The sequence below is a fragment of the Nomascus leucogenys genome, chromosome X, assembly GCF_006542625.1.
Source record: "Nomascus leucogenys isolate Asia chromosome X, Asia_NLE_v1, whole genome shotgun sequence".
NCBI lineage: Eukaryota > Metazoa > Chordata > Mammalia > Primates > Hylobatidae > Nomascus > Nomascus leucogenys.
Genome location: NC_044406.1, coordinates 136,558,623 through 136,572,247, shown reverse-complemented (window position 1 = coordinate 136,572,247; position 13,625 = coordinate 136,558,623). Strand labels below are relative to the sequence as shown.

Here is a 13,625-nt window from a genome sequence, read left to right as displayed (position 1 = left end):
TGGGTTACATTTGGGCAATCAGTTATTTTTAATAAATCCTACAAGGTGATTCCAGTAAACTTTCAGAACTGCTGTCCTGTAGTTTCTGCAATGCCATTACCTGTTTCCTGAGTTCCCTGGACATCTCATAACCTATACAATTTTTTGATACTAAGACGTCTCAAATGTGTTTGGGAAGGGGATATTAACACTTATTAGTAAGAATTAGCTGGAGTCCTCAGAAGCACAGGAAGGAGCTGGAGTGCAATCAACGGGTGATTAGAGGACAGAGGACACAGGACATTAGTCATGAGGGGGTGGCATGTGGACGTCGTCAGGAATTATGTATTCCCACATTTAATTAGCCATAACTATTTCTCAACTCTCCTTTAGGGGCATTTGAAGCCCACCCCAGATGAAGTATAACCAGCCCTTTACAGCTCAACACCCCTCCCCCACACTCCCAATCAGTTTGAGCATTTCTGGCTGACATTTACTGCATAAAAACTTATCCTTGACAGCTCTCTATATAATCTACATAGCACAGAGGCCAACGAACAAATTTTTTAAAGTGAGCTCTGTACATACTTTACATGTTATAAAATGAGAAGCAGGCAAACAAATTTTTAAAAACAGAGTGGTTAATAAAACATTAATTGAATCAGGACACAGCAAAGTAGCACTACAAACACTTTTTTTAATGACATCAGATGGTAAATTTATGCAAATTACAAGCTACAATATAGTGAATACAAAATCCATCCAGATAACGGTTAGAAAAGCATCACTTAACAGAAATAAATCAGATTCAAGTAGCTAAAGAACTCAAGCCCCCCATTTTGATGATTATACATGGCTTGAAATGCAGCACATCTAAATCCTCCCCCTAGTCAGGGCACTATTCAATACTACAGCATATTCAATGACTCTAGTGATTTAAAGATTCTAACACTTTTAGCATCGACGTCAAGAGACATCTCGTAACAGGTTCACTATGCAAAACTCAAATGAGAATGTGTGAACGTTCTTTGCAAACTGTAAGGTGCTGTGCAGATGTTGTTAGCTATTGCTATTATTACTGTTCAGTGAGATTACACTGAACGTGGGAAAAAGGAAGACTACTCTGTATAACTGACAAATATGACTTACAGAACATCTTAAAAGGAATGCAGATATTACTTTCAAATACACATAGCAACAACAAAGGCAAGGAAAGTGTGGCCGGGAGTGATGTCGAGGAATTCCTATTTTAAGGAATATATAAAGGATTAAGCTATTCATAGATTATGTGTAATATTTATCATTAGATTCCCAAAGTCCCTGAAAATAATTTATTTTTAAGGTGACCCTTTCCCCCTGAAAAGGGAAAAAGAAATCTTGTCAGGTTACTAATGTGCTGCTTCAGCCAGCTCTTGTAAAAATTATCTTAAACATAGGAGTAGAGTCTGAATTAATAGTTATACTAATCTGGTGGGTGACACAGAGTGCTTGACAGCAGAGAAACCTGCCGCTGACCTCAGACAAGTGACAAATTCTGTGTCAGAGTTGAACCATAAGTTTACAACTTCACTTGGGCATAAATTAAACAATAAACATGAACTTGTCTAGAGATAAGAAATACACACTAGGTACATCTAAAATGGGATTTAAATCCTTTTTATATACTTTTGGGTTTCATCTTTCTTTGGATATACCCTACTTGTTTAACTGATTTTAGTGGTCTCCTTGAGTATTCTAACTGTATACATAAAATTGACATGAAAATGGAAAACAAACGCCAAACAAGTCAATTGGTTGTTTCTTTTGGCAAAGCTGATGACATTTTCATGATGAAAATGTTCTAATTATTAGGCCAGGCACGGTGGCTGATACCTGTAATCCCAGCACTTTGGGAGGCAGAGGCGGGTGGATCACCTAAGGTCAGGAGTTCGAGACTAGCCTGGCTAACATGGCGAAACCCCGTCTCTACTAAAAATACAAAAATTAGCCGGGTGTGGTGGCACGCACCTGTCATCCGAGGTACTCAGGGGGCTGAGGCAGGAGAATTGCTTGAACCCGGGAGGCGGAGGTTGCAGTGAGCCAAGATTGCGCTCTTGCACTCCAGCCTAGGCAAGAAGGGCAAAACTCCATCTCAAAAAAAAAGAAAAAAGAAAAGAAAATGTTCTAATTATTACAATGTATTTCTGTTAGATTTCCATGAAACATGGGGATTTTTAATGGCAGGTTTAAATTTTTTTTTCACTAACAACCCCAAACCAAATTCTACTGTTATATGCACAATGGTATCCATTTGAAGAACTAATGACATCAGATACATTCTACAGCAGACTTTTCATTTCTCAACACAAATGTGAAGAAGGACTACATTCTCCAGGGCAAAACAGGAGGTGAGGAAGGTAATGTGTTACCGTAAATGGGGTTAAATCAGTAGTTTGGACTGACACTTCAAGTTGTATCTCCTAACTGAGGTTATTCTTACAATCAGTTTTCAAACAATAGGGAACATATTTCTACCTTAAAACATGTATAAGGGCTCAACCGTAGCTTTCCTTTCTATACATCTTGAAGTATATACATTGTGTAAAAGGAAACTAGTGAGACATTTTGAAAAATAAATCTATTTGTCAAATACCATATGTTATTTAACATAGTTAAAAACAGCAGCAAACTAGTGAGTTAACAGTTAAAACTCTAGGAAAAAACTGCTTTGAAAACAAGCCTATTTTGTTATAAGCCTAAATATCAACCCTAGCATTTGATTTTAACCTTCAAACATCTGGCGCTTTTTCCAAGAGGAAATTACAACTGCCTTTGCATATGCCCCTGGCTTAAATACTTGCAGAAAAATACCCATATATCATTACCTATTCAGCAAATGCCTGAAACCAAACACAATAATCCAACATTGGACAGTAACATTTTACAAACAGCGTAAGATCCCAAAAGCACAAGAAATACCTTGGCATTATATAAAAAGAAATTAAGTGGACAATTCTAAATACAACAATACATCTTAATTAGGGACCATCTAGAAATCTACCACACACTACCCTAGACTCAAATGTCATTATACTAAAATTGTAGTCTTTAAGCAAGAATTAAAAACAGTTCCATAATAATCATACCAATCTTTCACTTTTCTCAACAGTTAAACACAAATGCCTATTTGACTTTTATGACTAATCATCCCTCTATTCCTTTAGTCCAGTTTCACAACATAAAAAATAATAAATGTGAACAACAAATCGGTAATGGTTTCACATACTTAAGCAAGAATCCTAAGTATTAAGATTATCAGTAACAGAAAATTTGAATTTTAAGAGAATAAAGATAGAATGTGCTTATTTAGAAAATGGTCAATAAGGCCGGGCGTGGTGGCTCACGTAATCCCAACACTTTCGGAGGCCGAGGCGGGTGGATCACCTGAGGTCACAAGTTCGAGATTAGCCTGGACAACATGGTGAAACCCCGTCTCTACAAAAAAATACAAAAAAAATTAGCCAGGTGTGGTGGCAGGCACCCGTAGTCCCAGCTACTTGGGAGGCTGAGGTGGAGAATCACTTGAACCCAGGAGGCAGAGGTTGCAGTGAGCTGAGATTGCACCACTGCACTCCAGCCTGGGCGACAGAGCAAAACTCTGTCTCAAAAAAAAAAAAAAAAAAGGAAAAAAGAAAATGGCCAATAATCACTCATCTGAAAAAATGCAAATAGCTGTCAGGAAAAGCTGGCAGAATTTGAACTTGTAAGCTAAATTTTTAGTGTGTATCAAACTAGCATTAAGAAATGGCTTTCAAAAATGAATACGGGATATAAACTAAAATACAGGTTATTTTTAGATGGCAACATTATGGGGAATTTTGATTTTTTTTTCCTGTTTGAATATGTATTTTTCCAGTTTTCTACAAAGAACATATATTATGATTTTATAATTAAAAAACAAATATTTGTGGGAGTGTTTTTAGATTGCACACAATTAGTACCAAATAACTAGAAAGAACACAGACTAAAGATACGAAAATAAAATCAAGGGTTTTTTCCATCAGATAAGCCCAAGGAGAATACTTTTTGGGTGAAAAAAAAAAATGTTTTCCAGATTGTTTCCACTCCTAACATACGCAAAAATGAACATATTTAAATGCAAATTCCTATCATATACACTACCATTTTAAAACACAGTAGAAAAAACAATTTTAAATGGAGCTTCCTCGAACCTTTTAATTGAAGCCTAGCTTCAATGTTGAATGAGGAAGCAAAGTATCTCACTAAAAAGTTGGTCTGCAAAGCACAAAGCTGGCCTGCAAGGGGACTTGAAGGAAGCAGGCTGAGTGTTTGAGTAGTGAGAGCTTTGCTTTGCTCTTTAGATCCTTCAGTAAGCTAAGGTCCTTTTACCTGAATGGATGTAATTTAGCCTAGTTTTCCCATAAAATAATGTAATGGAAAATTCTTATTGACTAGGGATTACACTTCATGTGAAATTCCTTAGTGACATTCAGATTAATTCCAGTGTCCACAATTTAAACAACTTTCCATAGGAAATTAAAATCCCAAATCCAAGGACCTGGTATTTTCATGCTAAAGAAAGCATTCCAGCGTAAAGTGGAGTTGAATTTGCTTCCCTGTGTGCATCTTAATATATCCAAATGAGTAAAACTCAAAAGCAACCGTAAGTCAGAATACTATAAAACATTTTGTTGAAAGAAGATAAAATTCCTTCCAGAGTACTGTATAATTAAATTAACATATTTATTTGTAACTAATTTAACTTTTCCAAATTCTCATTTGCAAATCAGATTCATACAGTTAAAACTGAATATACAAACCAACATATTAGAAGGATCAAAATTTATACTACTCAAACGTGACTCCTTAAGACTGACTTTAACATGTTCTTTCAATTTTATTCAAATCAGATGGCCCCCTCCAGCATTTATCATTTTAAAAAATGAATTTAATGCTATCAAAAGGTGATGGTCACTTTAATCCTGTTTGCCTTCACGCCACTGTCGTGAGCCTTCATTCCAGGCCACATACACAAAGAGGGCCAGCACCACATGGACGGCGACCACTGCAACAATAGCAGCGTAAAAATAGCTGTCCCTATTGGACATCCCAAGGGCGCCTATCAAGAGAAAAAAAAACAGTTTCCATTTTATTGCAAAATTTACCAAAGTACAAAAAAAAAGCATCCTAATTTTTATGATATATTTATTTAATTAGTCAGGCAATTAAAAAGTAATACTTTGGGTGGTAATGAATAAAGTATTCACTAAAAGATATGAGTACCTTCTATATTTTAAGAACATTATTTTGGCCGGGCACGGTGGCTCACGCCTGTAATCCCAGCACTTTGGGAGGCCGAGACGGGCAGATTACGAGGTCAGGAGATGGAGACCATCCTGGCTAACACGGTGAAACCCTGTCTCTGCTAAAAATACAAAAAAATTAGCCAGGCGTAGCAGCAGGCGCCTGTAGTCCCAGCTACTCGGGAGGCTGAGGCAGCAGAATGGCGTGAACCCGGGAGGCAGAGCTTGCCGCAAGCCGAGATCGCACCACTGCACTCCATCCTGGGCAACTAGACTCCATCTCAAAAAAAAAAAAAACATTGTTTTAAACAAAACCATAATTATAAAGACTTCAGGCCGGGTGCGGTGGCTCACGCTTGTAATCCCAGCACTCTGGGAGGCCGAGGTGGGTGGATCACCTGAGGTCATGAGTTCGAGACCAGCCTGGCCAACATGGTGAAACCCTGTCTCTACTAAAAATACCAAAAATTAGTCGGGTGTAGTGGCAGGTGCCTGTAATCCCAGATACTCAGGAGGCTGAGACAAGTGAATCGCTTGAACATGGGAGGCGGAGGTTGCGGTGAGCCGAGATTGCACCATTGCACTCCAGCCTGTGCAATAAGAGTGAAACTCTGTCTCAAAAATATATATATATATTTCAACGTCAAAAAGGGGACTTCATTCTCTCTTCCTTCCACTATCCGACACTAGAAGTCCATTCCCCCAAAATTCCTCCTCCCATGTCAGCCAACTCCTATTCTTTAAAGGGTACTAAGAGAAAGGATTTGCAAGCCATTTCACAGAAAACCATAAGAAAACTGTCAAGCTGAAATAACAAGTTATTTCATAAAGACTCATTATGAACAATATGAGTTTTTGAACAGCTAAACAAGAAAAAAAATAAGAATATCCAGTTTAAAGATATAAAGAGATCATAAAAGCACAGAATCTTAAATCGGGGGAAAACATCTTGTTTTAATGGGTCTAAGATTACCTTCAAATATATAAGATTTAGTTGTGAAATATAACCCAATAGGAACAGTGATCATTAAAGCTGTGAAGAACAGGAGCGTCTTCAGTGTAGATGCTAATGAGCTTTCATTTCTGGAATAAAGTAAACAAAGAGAAAATCAGAACCTTCAGAGTCATATCCAAACGCTCTTAGGTCCCTAAAACTATAAACATCCACAAATGAGATGCTATGTAGGAGGAAGATCACAGGCAGGGACTCCTAATCCAAAGATCCTAGAGAACCAGCTGTGGGTAGTGGGAATTTCTTGAGCTGGAACATGAAGATTATACACCACCTTTGGGGACTGTCATTCATATCCAGTGTGAGACGAAGCGTCAGGGCGCCTCAGATCAACTGCCAACAAGCTGGGTGAACAAACTAGGTGAAGAAACTCAGTGCCCCTGCCTCTGGAACTGGAGCTTCTACCCTGGGAAGCCACAGCGGACAGAGGCACCAGTGCCCAACCCATGCGGCAACCGTGTCCACCAGCACCAGACACCAGACCAGGGAACTCGGCAGGCACCACGGGTGGAGCAGTGTGCCCTCTCCCGCTGGAATGGGAGCTTGCATCTGGGAAAGCTGCCAGCTTCCTGTCCTCCAGCACCACACAGTAGACCAGCAAACTAACCAGGTGGAGCCAACGCACCAGCGTGCCCTCCCCGACTGGGATCAGAGCTTTGGCCCAGGGAAGCCACTGCCACACCAGTCCCTGAGCCCATGCAGCAACCCTGACCACCAGCACCAGACACCAGACCACCGAAGGAGGTAGGCAGAGCGAACGGACCAGTGCGCCCTCTCCAGCTGGAATAGGAACTTCTGTTATGGGTGAAAAATCAAGCTGGAGGGAATACTTCCAAACACGTTTTAAGAGGCTCAAATCACCTTGACACCTAAGCCAGACAGACACAGCAAGAAAACTACAGGACAACATCATTGATGAACACTGGTGCAAAATTCCTCAATAACATATTTTCAAACCAAATTCAACAAGAATCAGGCCAGGTGTGGTGGCTCACACCTGTAATCCCAGCACTTTGGGAGGCCGAGGCAGGCGGATCACTTGAGGCCAGGAGTTTGAGATTAGCCTGGCCAACATGGCAAAACCCAGTCTCTACTAAAAATACAAAAATTAGCTGAGCGTGGTGGTGTGTGCCTATAGTCCCAGCTACTTGGGAGGCCAAGGCACGAGAATCCCTTGAACCTGGGAGGCAGAGGTTGCAATGAGCCAAAATCACAGTCTGGCAACAGAGCAAGACTGTCACAGACAAACAAACAAAACCAATAAATCAAAAAGATTATATATTATGACCAAGTAGGATCATCTCAGTTGATGCAGAAAAAGCACTTGACAAACTTCCGCATCCCTTACTGAGCTGAAAAAGAAATCAAGAAAACAATCCCATTTATAATAGCATTAAAAAAAATACTCATGGGCCAGGCTCAGTGGCTCATGCCTGTAATCCCAGCACTTTGGGAAGGCTGAGGCTTGAGGCCGGGAGTTTGACGCAAGCCTAGGTAACATAGCAAAACCCCACCTCTACAAAAAAATGTTTTGATAATTCGCTGGGCATGGTGGCACGTGCCTGTAATCTCAGCTACTCAAGAGGCTGAAGTGGGAGGATTGTTTGAGTCCCAGAGGTCAAGGCTGCAGTGAGCAGTGATTGGGGCACTTTACTCTGGCCTGGGTGACAGAGCAAGACTCTATTTCAAAAAAAAAGAAACTTAGGAATAAATTTAACCAAGGCGATGAGTGACTTGTACACTGAAAAGTATAAAACGCTGATGAAAGAAATTGAAGATGACACAAATAAATGTAAAGATATCCTGTGTTCATGGATTGGAAGAATTAATACTGTTGAAATGTCCACAGTACCCAAAGCAACATACAGATATAACACAATCTCTATCAAAATTCCAGTAGCATTCTTCATTAAAATAGAAAAACAATCCTAAAATTCATCATACAGAACCACAAAAAGCCCCAAATAGCCAAAGCAACACTGAAAAAGTTGTAAGCGTCACACTTTCTGATTAAAATATTACAGTTATAGTAATCAAAACAATATGGTATTGGCATAAAAACAGAAACATATAACAATGAAACAGAATAGAGCCCAGAAATAAATCCAAACATATATGGCCAACTAATCTTCGACAGGGGTGTTAAGAGGAACACAATGGGGAAAGGACAGTCTTCAATAAATGGTACTGGGAAAACAGGATTTCTACATGCAAAGAAAAAAACTGGACTCTTACACCATAAACAAAAATCAACCCAAAATAGATAAAATAACTAAAACATAAAGATATAAAGTTTTAAGACATAAAAGAACACAGAGGGAAAGGTGCTTAACATTGGCCTCAGTAATGATTTTTTGGATATCACACCAAAAGCTCAGGCTACAAAAGAAAAAATAAAGCGGCTTGCATAAAACTAAAAAGCTTCTATACTGCAAAGGAAACAACCAACAGAATGAAAAGGCAGCTTAGACTAGGAAAACATATTTGCGAACCACCTATCTTGTAAGGGGTTAATATCCCAAAATTTATAAAGAACTCTTACAACTCAGCAGAAAAACCATCTGATTAAAATATGGACAACAGCTGGACAGACATTTCTCCAAAGACATCAAAATGGCCAAGAGATAAATGAAAATGTGCTCAACATCACTAAATCATCAGGGAAATGCAAATCAAAACCACTATGAGATATAAACTCACACTTCTAAGGACAGCTATTATCAAAAAGGCAAGTGATAACAAATGTTTGTAAAAGTGTGGAGAAAAAGATACCCTACTACATTGTGACTGGAAATGTAGACTGGTACAGCCATTATGGAAAACAGTTCCTAAAGAAATTAAAAATAGAACTACCACACAGCCCAGCAATCTCTCTTCTGGAATATAACCAAAGGAGATGAAATCACTACCTCGTAAAAATATCTGCACTTCCATCTTCATTGCAGCATTATTCACAATAGCCAAGATTTGAAAACAACCTAAGTGTATGTAGACAGAAAAAATAAAGAAACTGTAGTGTATATATACAAGGGAGTATTTTATTCAGCCTTAAAAGAGGACATCTGCCATTTGCCACAACATGGATGGACCTGGAAGACATTATGTTAAGTAAAATAAGCCAAACACAGAAAGACAAATACTACATGAGCTCACTTATATGTGGAATCTTTAAAAAAAAAAAAAAAAGGTCAACAGTCAACTACACAGGGACAGTGAATAAAACAGTAGTTACCATGGCGGTGGGGGTGGGAGGCTGGAGGGGAGGAAATAGGGAGATATACATCAAAGGACACAAAGCAGTAGATATATGGATTAACAAGTTAGATATCTAATGTACAAGAGGACTATAGGCAATAAAGTTGCATAGTATTAGGGACTTTTGTAAATAAGATTTTAGCTGCCTCTGGTCACACACACACAAAAGTATGTGAGATGACAGATATATTAATCTGCTTCACCACAGTAATCATTTTACTATATGTATGCCATAACATCATGTTGTGAACCTCAAATATACACGATGAAATTTATTTAAAAAGAACCTGAACAAAAAACCCACAAAAACATTGAGTAGAATATATATTAAATATAACTAACCTCATGCCTATTTCTTGATCACATGCTCTGCACATGTGTGAGAAATTAAATGCTTACTGCTGTAAAAAAAAAAGTTCTAATATTTTCTTTTGGTACTTAAATGGATCATCTTTTAGCAGGCCTCATTTTGGTTATTACTGAGCTATACAACTCTCATTTAATATACATAAGCTCCCTTAAACTGTTTCCTACTAGTAAATTTTTAGAGGAATTTATTGTGTAATCCTCATGAGAGTATGAGTGTCTGCAGTGGAGAATCTACAGAAAATACAAAACACTAATTGGCCAATTCTTTTGTGGACCCTAAAAAAAGCACTCGACTTTGGTGTTTCTATGGTGAGTATAAAAGTATGTTTTAGGAATGCAACTTTCAGATTATCTAACTTGTTAAAGGAACAGAAAGGAAGTGTTAACTGATTGTTTTGTTCTTTACATGACCTCTCTTGAGTATCTATTATCTGGCCTGGCTTTTAAAAAGTTTATTATTGAAAAGATGATATAACACCATAAAAATGTTTTAAAGTAAACAAAATCACTTATAATCCCACCACCCAAATATAACCTTTCTACACGTTAATTTCTAGCCCCCACACAATCTATACACAGCATACCTTAATAATTTATAGCTAATTCCTTCTCACTTCTCTCTTTACCTCAAACTTCAAAAATGTGACTACTTTTCTGTGTTGTGACCTCACTAATATGGGACTAAGCATTAAGTCAAAGTGTACATACAAACTTTTGAAAACTAGCAAACTTCCTGTACTGTTTATAGGACATTTTCTCCTTGGCTTCCAGCCACAAGAGCTGTTGGTTTTGCTGACACAAGCCACCTTGGGTAAAATCAGTGGCTTATTCCAAGACAAAGCAACTGATGCTATTCAACTGATTTATCCTATGTATCTTTGGGTGTTACTGAGCAGAGATTTGTTAGAAATGAGGAATGAGAAAGGCTGGAATTAAAGTTGTCCTCACACAAAGGAAAAAGTTCAGGATGAACCTTACTCTGCCTCCATTTATACCACCACCTAGTTTTCCCACTTCATACAAACTTCTGCAGCCAACGTTGAGCAGACAGAGCCTACCACATTCCCTTTTGTAGCAAGTAAGACAACAGGAATTCTTTCTCCCACAGCCAAGATTTCACTGCAAATTCCATTAGGAAACCAGAATCAGTCTAGAAGGACTATGATCTAAGAGTATCTAATAAAAATATGTTGGTATTCTCATAAATGAATAATTTTTAAAAAATCCCACATTGAGGCTGGATAAAGAAAATGTGGTACATATACACCACGGAACGCTATGCAGCCATAAAAAAAGAATGAGATCGTCCTTTGTAGCAACATGACTGGAGCCGGAGGCCATTATCCTAAGCAAATTAAGACAGGAAAAGAAAACCAAATACTGCACGTTCTCATAAGTGAGAACTAAACAACAAGAACAGATGGACACTAGGAGAGGAACAACAGACACTGGGGCCTACTTGAGGGTGGAGGCTGGGAGGAGGGAGAGAATCAGAAAAAAATGCCTATCGGGTACTATGCTTATTACCTGGGTGATAAAATTACCTGTACACCAAGCCCCCGTGACACGCAGTTTACCTATATAACAAACCTGCGCATGTACTCATGAACCAAAAATAAAAGTTAAAAAAAAAAAAAAAAAAACCCACAATGACCCTGTCGGAAAGAGAAGGCATCACAGAGCTCCAAAGATCGTGGGCTTTGGCGTCAGTGAGCTTGCTCAAGCGTTAGCTTCAATTACTTACTAACTTTGTCGCCTAATTCTGTAATCACTCACCCTCAGTTTCAAGTCACTTACCCTCAACTGCATCCTCTTCAAAACTGGGAAATCAAGCAGTTAGAGAAATTAAGAATTCAGATAATGTATGTAAAGCACGTGCACTGAGCCTGGCATACAGTAGGTCTTAACGAATGGTAGCTAACTCCCTCACCACTCCCTTGCCTACTGGGGTGGGCCAGAACCACCTGCTCTCTCATACATTCCTTCAACTCAGCCACCAGCCTCTATCTTACTGATTCCCCAAGTGAAGCAGTCCCACACCAGGGGACTATTCCCTTCTACTCCTTCATTCATACAGCAAACATTTATTAAGCCCCGACTATGCAGGCCCCCTAGGGAACACGGAGATGAAGGAGACCGCGTTCCTGTCCTCAGAAGGCTGACCCTGCGGTAATGAAAGAGACTGCAATATAGACGACAGCGAGAGGAAGTGCTAGGATAGGAGCATGAGCTGAAGGCCCACTGACCTATTCCCCAGGACCCCGGATCCCTTGTACCCGAGCGAAAGGTCAGGGCCGGGCGTTTAGACGTCTCAGGCCCCAACCTGCTTTCCCCGCCCCCCTCCCTGGGGCCAGGTCCCCGGGGTCCAGACCTCACGCCCACCCATTCAGCTAGGGCCTTCCCTCAGGCCCTGCTCCAGGCTGGGGCCAGTCCGCCTCGCGGTCCAGGCCCCGCTCAGGGCTACCTGAACTCAGGAGGCTGTAGTGCGTTCAGCGCCGCTTTATCCGGGCGCTCCATGGTGTAGCCGTGCCGGCACAGGCGCTCGGCGGCGGAGCTGGGCTCGGGGGCCGCGCTCAGTAAGCTCCGCGGGGGAACGGCCGAGGCGGTTCACGCCGGAAGTGCCCGTTCGTGCCGGAAGTGCCCGTTCGCGCCGGGCGGCGGGCCACAGTACGCAGGCGCGGCGCGGCGCAGCCACGCAGGGTTGTTGCAGGCGCGGGCGCTCACAGGACTTACCGCCGGTGGCTCCGCGGCGTGCGCCCTGCCAGGAGGGGCCTGTGCTCGAGGAGCAGGCCTGGCGAGTAGCCCAGCCACTCCACGTTGAGCCGGGACTTGCCGCGCAGCATGGTCCTCCTGGGCGGGCGGCGGCTACGCCGTCCCCTGAGCTCGCGCGAACACTGGTCCTCGTCTGCGTCCCGGTCGCTGAGCTGGGGGCGGCAAGGAGACCCGAGCAGATGAGCCGCGAGGAGGGACTACCAGCCAGAGGGCTGTGGTGCTAGGCAACTGAGCGTATTCCGCCGGGGACAACACAAAAAAGCAATGCGCATTATTTCGCCACTACTTGAGCAAATAAATGCCTCATTAATTACTGCCCACATTGGTAGGAAGTCCAGCCCTTGGCAGCTGGGAGGAGTTAAACACTCACCAGAGTCCGTAAAACTAGAGAATGTCAGAGTTCAAAGAGCTCTTGCTGAGAATGACTGTTCCAGACTCGATGCCAGTGACTCCCAACTTCCACTTAAAAGTTAAAAACATATTTTGCAGCTGCTCAGAAAGCCGCCAATGAGACAACGGAGACTCAAATAGTAAGAACAGATGGGCCTCCCAGGCCTGCGCAACCCGAGAGAGGTAAAAACGAAAGGGTGGGTAAGCCTGGAGTCAGGCTTGACAAAATTAGGTGGCCATTGGCTGCTAGTAAGAGGACAGCCCTTACATGGTCAGCGCCTGGAAAGGGCCACTGACCACACAGCTATTTTCTGCACCACATGGATACAAAGACCACATCTGAAATCATGACTAAACCAGCAGCTTAGAGTGGTGGAAAGGGCAATGGACTGGGCAGCAGGAAGTCCAGGTTTTAGTTCAAACTGAATAATCCCCCTCTAGGGCTGAGTGTGCTGGCTCACGCCTGTAATCCCAACACTGTGGGAAGCTGAGGCAGGAGGACTGCGTGAGGCCAGTAGTTCCAGAGCAGCTTGGGCAGCATAGCA

General features: G+C 41.3%; 1 protein-coding gene across 2 annotated transcripts; it reads right to left on the bottom strand.

Moving 5' to 3' along the window:
- Nucleotides 1-656: 656 nt before the first annotated feature.
- On the bottom strand, nt 657-13,143 carry VMA21 (vacuolar ATPase assembly factor VMA21). 2 transcript variants are annotated; one of them, XM_030807040.1, is made up of 4 exons: nt 13,061-13,143; nt 12,652-12,842; nt 6,256-6,365; nt 657-5,098 (listed from the first exon to the last, which is right to left on the bottom strand). In XM_030807040.1, exons 2-4 carry the CDS (start codon nt 12,759-12,761, stop codon nt 4,956-4,958), a joined length of 363 nt encoding a protein of 120 aa, XP_030662900.1. In that variant the 5' UTR covers nt 12,762-12,842; nt 13,061-13,143; the 3' UTR covers nt 657-4,955. The 2 variants fall into 2 exon arrangements, with proteins under 2 accessions (XP_030662900.1, XP_012354590.1); XM_012499136.2 differs by lacking the exons at nt 12,652-12,842; nt 13,061-13,143 and adding an exon at nt 12,383-12,559.
- Between the last annotated feature and the right edge of the window lie 482 nt (nt 13,144-13,625).

Coding starts and splice junctions, on each gene's coding strand:
- VMA21 (XM_030807040.1), bottom strand. CDS start 12,761: ATGCTGCGCGGCAAGTCCCGGCTCAACGTGGAGTGGCTGGGCTACTCG. Junction 6,366..12,651: donor ACGCCGCGGAGCCACCGGCG/GTAAGTCCTGTG, acceptor ACTTTATTCCAG/AAATGAAAGCTCATTAGCAT. Junction 5,099..6,255: donor TAAATCTTATATATTTGAAG/GTAATCTTAGAC, acceptor TTCTCTTGATAG/GCGCCCTTGGGATGTCCAAT.